Consider the following 7,340-nt stretch of genomic DNA (forward strand, 5'->3'; position numbering starts at 1 on the left):
CATGGGCCAGTCGTGCTATTTTACCAAGCGTTTTTTTCCGCTCAACCTTTAAATTCCATAAAATCTGCTTGCTTTTTTTTTTTTAATGTTGACTTTAAAAATGCTTTTTCTCATAGTAATGCGCCGGATGTACTATATACAGCTCCATTGTATAGTTTCAAAAGTCTAAACTAAGGCTTTGGCAATTGGAATTTTACTTTGGTTACGGCTTGCATGCTTCAGTTTTAGTTAACTATATATATTATTCTCGCTTCATAATATAATAACATTATAAAACATTCTGCATCACTTTAATCTGTTATTATCTATTTTAGTTGTCTGTGCTTCTTCTTATAAAAATCAACAATAGTTTTCCTTCTCTCAAGAGTGCAATTTTTTGTTAATTTAACATACGTCCTCATAGTCTTTTCTGATTGTTTTTACAGCCAATCACAGAAAAGTATTTATACGGGAATCGGAAAAGCAAGAGAAAAATCAAAAGGATAACGGCAAATATTCTGATGAAATGTTTACTGCATAGTAGTGTTATCACTTGAGCATAAAATGCTTTAAGATATAATTTAAAAATATTTGTTTCATGTTTTGATTTATGATTTTTGATATGTGGATGTATAAAAAATTAACATTTACTTAATATCGTGCTATTAGCTTCACGACGCACTTGCAAAAACAAAAAACGACTAATTTCGAAGCAATGACCAAGCTGACCAAAGGATATTTCTGATAACGCGGAATTTGATTTTACCACGAAAATGTTCTTGCTTCTTTCAGTTAAAAGCCATAAAGTGCTAGTATGTCCTCCTAATTATTACAATAAATGAAAAATTATCAATTTGTATCATCTCTCCTTTATAGATAAGTAGTGAAAAATGTTTTTATTTCATGTGGCACTTTATATTTTGCTTTAAAACACTCTAAATCAGGGTTCATTAGCTCAGTTGGTTAGAGTGTCGTGATAATAACACGAAAGTCGCGTTTCCGATCCCCCCGTGGGGCATTCTTTTTATATGATTTTATTGAGAAAGTTTTGACCATAAAAAAATTTTTAGTGGGATTTCGGCTTGTATATATTACTCTACATACAGAAGACCGGAATTTATAATAATGCTTAAATGCAATTATTTAAATGGGAAGCGAATCTTATTGCGACTACTTCTCCGATACCAACGTATAAAAGCTCTAACAAGAGAAACAACATTGTTTTTTGTTATGACTGGCCAGCGGTCACAAGATCAGAATAAGGCTCTTATAGCAATTATAACATAAGGCACTTATATTATAGCAGGAAGGAATATGCGCATTAGCATAAAGAAAGAAAAGTATGTTAAAAGGTAAACTATCGGATTTTTACTAATGTTTGGTGACGCCATAGCCTAATTAGGCTGTATTTCGGATTGAAAAATCTGAGTATCAACTTGATCAACTCCCTTAGCTGTTTACCCTGAACCCAGATATTGATATCTTATTCTGTCTTCCGATACTCCAACTTTACGTGGTGTGTTAAATCAACGACTTTGAATATTCCCTTATAAGTCAGGAAATATCGAAATAATCAGTTAAATTTAGTTCTTAACGAAGCGAACAATGCCGTAATACAAGTGAAATGCCACTTATATGACGGGGTAAAGTTCATAAAGTCGATTGATTTTAAAGAATTAATTGTACGAGATTACAATTTACAGAAAGTAAGCCTTCTTCCTATGTAATCAAGTCCAAATATCACAATTGAACTCATTAGAGTGAATTTATAAATTTATCTGGCCCATCTGCTGTTTCAAATAAATTCATTCTTTCTTCACAGTTTTTGCTACATCGTTTTTCTGATAACTTCAATTTCGTTAAGTTTCCTATGTGCATTGTTCTTTACATATTTTTGTCTTAATATCCGTTTGTTAACGCACACGTACACACAATTTTTCATTTTTATATTCTCACGCTACCAATTTTTCTACATAAGTAAGAGTGACTGTGTGAGCAGTATTATTTTACATTTTCATTCATAATTTTAATTTGTGTGAATCTGAATGTATGTCGTTCGCTATTCATTATGTAGTAGATTAAGTGGTTTTTTGTTTTGCAACTTTTTATTGTAATGAATTTAATCTTTTATTAAACTAACTGATATTCGATAAATTGTTCATGAAGCAGAGTGGCGCAGTGGAAGCGTGCTGGGCCCATAACCCAGAGGTCCGAGGATCGAAACCTTGTTCTGCTACGAGTTGGGGTGTCTGGTGAAGTCGCTCCGTATGTTTTTTATTTTTAATGTTATGCTGTTGATTTATTGAAACAGCTCATTTTTTCTATAGCCGTTGATCGCATTATTTCGAAGGATATTTAGCCTTTCTAAGCCCTGCTGTCGGGATCCAATCGATATCGATAACGTCTTACGTATTTGTTATCGTCAAACTTTAGTAAGTAGTGTAGTGCTTATGCTTGTAATCGTATCGTGTTGACTTTTTTCCTTGATTTGAAAGACGGATGTAGTAAAGTTAGTAGCAATTGTTAGTCATATGAAGAAGAGAAATACTTATGAAAACTTCAAATCCTTAACAGGTCTAATAATTCATTCCTTTATGACTTGGGTCATCCGTTTATTTTAATGGCGTTTGTAGTTTTAACGGCTATTAGCTTTGTAAAATTTAATGACAATTCGAATCGAATTGAATCGGATATAGCTACACTCACAAATCGAATAAGTTTCTGTGCTTTTGAAATAATACGTTTTTTGACTTTAATTGACAGATGTTAGCAAAAGCTTATTATATATTTTAACACAAGGAGGCTTGAGGGCCCATTAGCTCAGTTGGTTAGCGCGTCGTGCTAATAACGCGAAGGTCGCGGGTTCGATCCCCCCATGGGCCATTGTTTTCGATTTAGCAAGCAAGTGATTTTTTTTCATTCAATTTTCAACTTTCCGGCATTTCGTTTTTGTTTTCTTTGTTTTGTTTTATTAAAGTGTTGCCTGTACACGTGTTTTTTATTCTTCTATCATATCATCATATATGCTTATAATTAACTCACTGAATCAGATCTGAAACTCAAATTCCAAAGCAAGTCAAAATGACATTCGAAAATATGACGATTTCTCTGCTTTAGTATAGTCGTGTTAAAGGCATAACTGAACAATACAAGGATATTTTGAATAGAGGAAGCTCGTATCTATTTTTCTCTGAACGAGAAAAAGTAAACGAAACGTTTAGATCTCTCTGCGCACACATTTTTCATTCAAAATTAATTATCAAATGTTATACTCGCCAGTGTCTCTTTCTCTTCTCTTTTTTTTGCTTTCATTTGTATTTTCGAGCTGAACATACGTTCCTCAATCAACCTATTATCCGTGCTAGTGTCTGTGGGAGACATTTCATTAGTGAATGCTCAAGTACAAAAAAAAATTTGCCTTCAATCGGACAAAACTTAAGTCGATCATAATTGAGAATAGAAAATGTTTCGATTATATTGACTGACTGACTTGGCGCAATAAATATTGATGGTAATGGGTTTCGAATTCAATAATTCCCGATACTTTTTCGGTAAAATGAACGTTTAACGATGAGCACAGTTTGGAGACTTATTTATTGCTTATCTCATATTTTAAAATTAAATATTTAGAAAAGATACGCTAACACCGAAATATAATTAAAAAAAAAAAAAAAAAAAAAAAAAAAAAAAGAAAGAAAAATGTCACTCTTTTCTGTTTGTATAAAAAACTACATAAATTTATTTTAAATAATAAAACTCTAATAATTATGTTTATAATTTCAATTGTGAAATTTCTATTAGAAAATAAATTTACTAAAAACATTTTGCTAAAGAGAAAGTTACAGGAACAGCCTAAAATTGTTTTAACAAAACTCACACATAAACACATATAAATTAAACTAAAACAAAACATAATTCTAAATAGTAATAATAATAATAATAATAATAATAATGTTAATAATAATTATAATATTAAAAAAAAAAAAAAATGCTTAAATTTATAATTAACAAGAAGCAAAGATATGGTATGAAGAGCAACCGTTAGACTACAAAGATAAAAATGGCGAGGCGGGGAGGGACGAAGAGATTATTAATATATTAATCCGCACAATATGCTTGCAATTCTGAGTAGCCGCAAGGACGTCGACAGCATTCATGTGCTGCTCCACCAAACGATGGTCTATAGATTATATCATCATCTGGCACCAAACGTTTTAAAGTACTTGTACGATAATTGCCAAAACTGTCAGCTAAAAAGGCATGAGAAAAAGTAAAGAGCAAATTATTAATAGCATTGTGACATTGAATGCCTTTCAATAAAAAAAAAAAAAAAAAAAAAAAAAGAAATTAATAAAGAGAAACTTACGGTATCGCTTGCCTAAAGAGTTATAACGACCTCCGCATATAATGCGTATAGCTTCGAATAGCGCTGTACTACAGTAACGTCGACTTGAGGCATGCTCTTCCTTCGATGTCAACGGTAATGATTGGGCAGGCGGGGGCATATGCAATATCACAATTAAACAAGTAACTAAAGTTGCAGTGAACCATAGAAGACGTTTCCTCATTATCGTCTGCAAAAACGTCATCTAAAATACAAGAATAAAAACAAGACAAATGCAAAAACCTTATTACCAACCAAGTCAGCTAAAACGATTTAAAATTGTTTTAAACGCGTTTTAAATGTGCTTTCAACGAAACCATTCAACATTCAAACAATTTTCACATCAAATATGAATTCATTCTTACCTGGATCTGTGACTGAAAAAAAGCTCTCAATTTTTATTGTATTTCCTTACATTTTATTATAGTAGAGAGTCGATATAGAAATATTTATAAATACAATATTTTTTAATGGCGTTTACAAGGTCCGCGTTTTATAAAAAGACAATAATAAAGTTCGACTTAAGGTGAGAGTCTTCATTTATACTCACCACATCACCCTTAACTTTAATTGATTTGAATGTAAATAAGTAAGTAAATGTTATTTACAACTATCGCGTAAAGCAGTGGATCGTAGTAGTGGGGCATGTTAAAGAACTATTTCCCTTCAAAAGCAATGATAAATGATTAAATAAATTGTAATGTGCATGCGCCTAAGGCTGGATGATAATCCTTGTTTTGTTTAACTTAAAAAATAATTCTATAAATGATATGCTTATGGATCGCAGACAATTCATTCCTTGTGAAAGATATCGAAATTGAAAGGCATATCAAAACAATTCCGACAATTAGATGCTATCTATATACATCAAGCGATCTTCGTCTAGTACAATTTTTTTATTCGTTTTCATTATAAAAATAATACCAACAATTGTACCTTGTTGCCATCTGAAAGCATACTTTTTATTGAATCTCTTATATACGAGGAAGAGAGGCCAAGAATCAGACTGACCGGGTCCAAATTTAGCAAAATTAATATACTTGTCACAGATCTTATTATTCATGTCATATACTTTCATTATAAGGTAGTAAAAATTATACTTTGCTGCCATACAACATATGCACCTTTATATCGAGTGCGATCCGTAAAATATACATTCCTTAGTCCAAATATGATTCATTTACTTTCTATTGGTTCCTGTGAACCAATCTTAATAAAAAAAATTATGGAAAATTAGATTGTTTTCTTTTTTTTTATGTAAATGCCTAGCTTTCGCCAGGACCCTTATACGGGGTAGATTTACATGTCTCGAATTTGATACAATTGATTTTTGTGTTAAACTACTGTAAAGGACCTATTAGGCTATTTTCCCGTATTAAGGTTTAGCTTTTGTACGACCAACAATATAGGGGATGGGATCAAAAGGCCAGCTCATCCGATCCAAAATTTTTCCGCATCAATTTAATATGCCGGAATGCGAATACTCAGGCGATTATTTGTTGGGAAATTTGAAAAATTTCAGTTTTGTTTTATACAACACTTTTGTTCAAATTAAGACAATATATGGGTAGTGGTAGTAAATAGTGGGCATTGTCCATTTCTATTTTCAATTGGTTTCGTCTTGAACATATCTAAACAATGACGGCTTGTACGTAAGAAAACATCGATAGACGAACAGATATGCTTAAATCTATTCAGAAAATGATTCTGAATTTATCGGAATAATAAAAAAAGGGGTTTACCTTAAGCCCGTCTGCATGTTACATGCATATAGCCGCACAAACTTAATATGCCCTCTATCAAAATGGGTGTAGAGAGTAGAGGGATGAAAGGGTCTTTAAAATCCTAAAGAGTAACTAGGTCTTGAGAAAGCTTTGTGCTAGATAAACCTGAAATTAGAAATGATTTGAGGATTAGATCTTCCCCTTTTTTTGGGTTTTTTTTTCGGGTGCATAAATTTAGTCAAAGTTGAGTATACCAGACTATGATAATGAATATGATTTTTTGGATCACCTTATCAAATTTTTAGCCTGCAATCAATAAAGATGCACTTGGAGAGAGGTAACACATAGCTTTGCGTCTAAATTTGCGCTTGAAAAAAGTAAAAGAGACCATAGTGCGCCCTTATATGGGATTTTGAATAATTCGTAGAAAACCATTTCGAAAACAACATCTAACGAATTGATATATATATATATATATTGAATTAATATATATATATTGAATTAAACACTTATATGAATATATATATATATATTGAATTAAACACTTATTATTGCACTTGACCATTGGCGCTTTTCTGCTAGCTGGTTAAACGTCGTGAAACATTTTCCAGGTTAAATATGCAAACAGTTTTCCCTAATTGCAATTGGAGATAGTATGGGTGAATAGAAAGCAATGTTCATAGGATTTTAAACAATTTTTCAGACAGTTAATGTTAATAAAATGAAGAAGAAATAAATTCTATGGAAAATTTTTTTTTTTTTTTTCGGAATTGTGGTCTAGACAAGGTTTCAATTGGTAGCTTCTAAACCAAGTAGTACGTTTTATAAAGTCACCCCACCGCGGCTCCAGGACGTAACAATTTTTATATTATATAAAATTTCATCTGCTTATTGGTTGTTGCTTCATTGGTTCATCGTTCAATTCGAAAAAGTTGCAAACATGAAATCGAAATTATTTAATTAAAAAAGAAAACTTCTCGCTATAGTTACAAAGAGAAATCGAATATTTCATAATTCTTTCATTACTAATACGCTAAAGATATGAAAGGTGCATATAAGCCTTATCAGTGCGATCATGTAATAGGGCGCATTGAATAAATAGAACGCATGTAATGAATAAAGAACGAAAAACCTTCGCATAGATTTGTTTCGCCCTTAAATAGTTATAGAAACGCTTGAGGCTGTCTTAGTTGTTTTTATATCGATCAGCGAAGGATGAGGGGACAGATCGGAAGAGCGTCGTGTCAAGGTGT

The 7,340-nt window shown here is 31.9% G+C and overlaps 1 protein-coding gene and 2 non-coding genes across 3 annotated transcripts in view; 2 read left to right on the forward strand and 1 right to left on the reverse strand.

Annotated features, from left to right (window-relative positions):
- Nucleotides 1–2,143: 2,143 nt before the first annotated feature.
- Nucleotides 2,144–2,215, forward strand: Trnam-cau. Its single transcript has one exon. It is a non-coding gene; the product is annotated as a tRNA-Met (tRNA).
- A 573-nt stretch (nt 2,216–2,788) lies between these two features.
- Nucleotides 2,789–2,862, forward strand: Trnai-aau. The gene has a single exon. It is a non-coding gene; the product is annotated as a tRNA-Ile (tRNA).
- A 1,136-nt stretch (nt 2,863–3,998) lies between these two features.
- The window catches only part of LOC119633905 (probable insulin-like peptide 5), a 14,096-nt gene continuing 10,754 nt past the window's right edge, over nt 3,999–7,340 (reverse strand). Inside the window, exons 2-3 of the mRNA XM_038027724.1 lie at nt 4,346–4,568; nt 3,999–4,229 (exon numbers count right to left, since the gene is read on the reverse strand). Of these exons, the coding sequence (XP_037883652.1) occupies nt 4,078–4,229; nt 4,346–4,568 (375 nt within the window). The 3' untranslated portion in view covers nt 3,999–4,077. The remainder of the gene's footprint in view (nt 4,230–4,345; nt 4,569–7,340) is intronic.

This window comes from Glossina fuscipes, unplaced genomic scaffold, assembly GCF_014805625.2.
Source record: "Glossina fuscipes isolate IAEA_lab_2018 unplaced genomic scaffold, Yale_Gfus_2 0, whole genome shotgun sequence".
Taxonomy (NCBI): domain Eukaryota; kingdom Metazoa; phylum Arthropoda; class Insecta; order Diptera; family Glossinidae; genus Glossina; species Glossina fuscipes.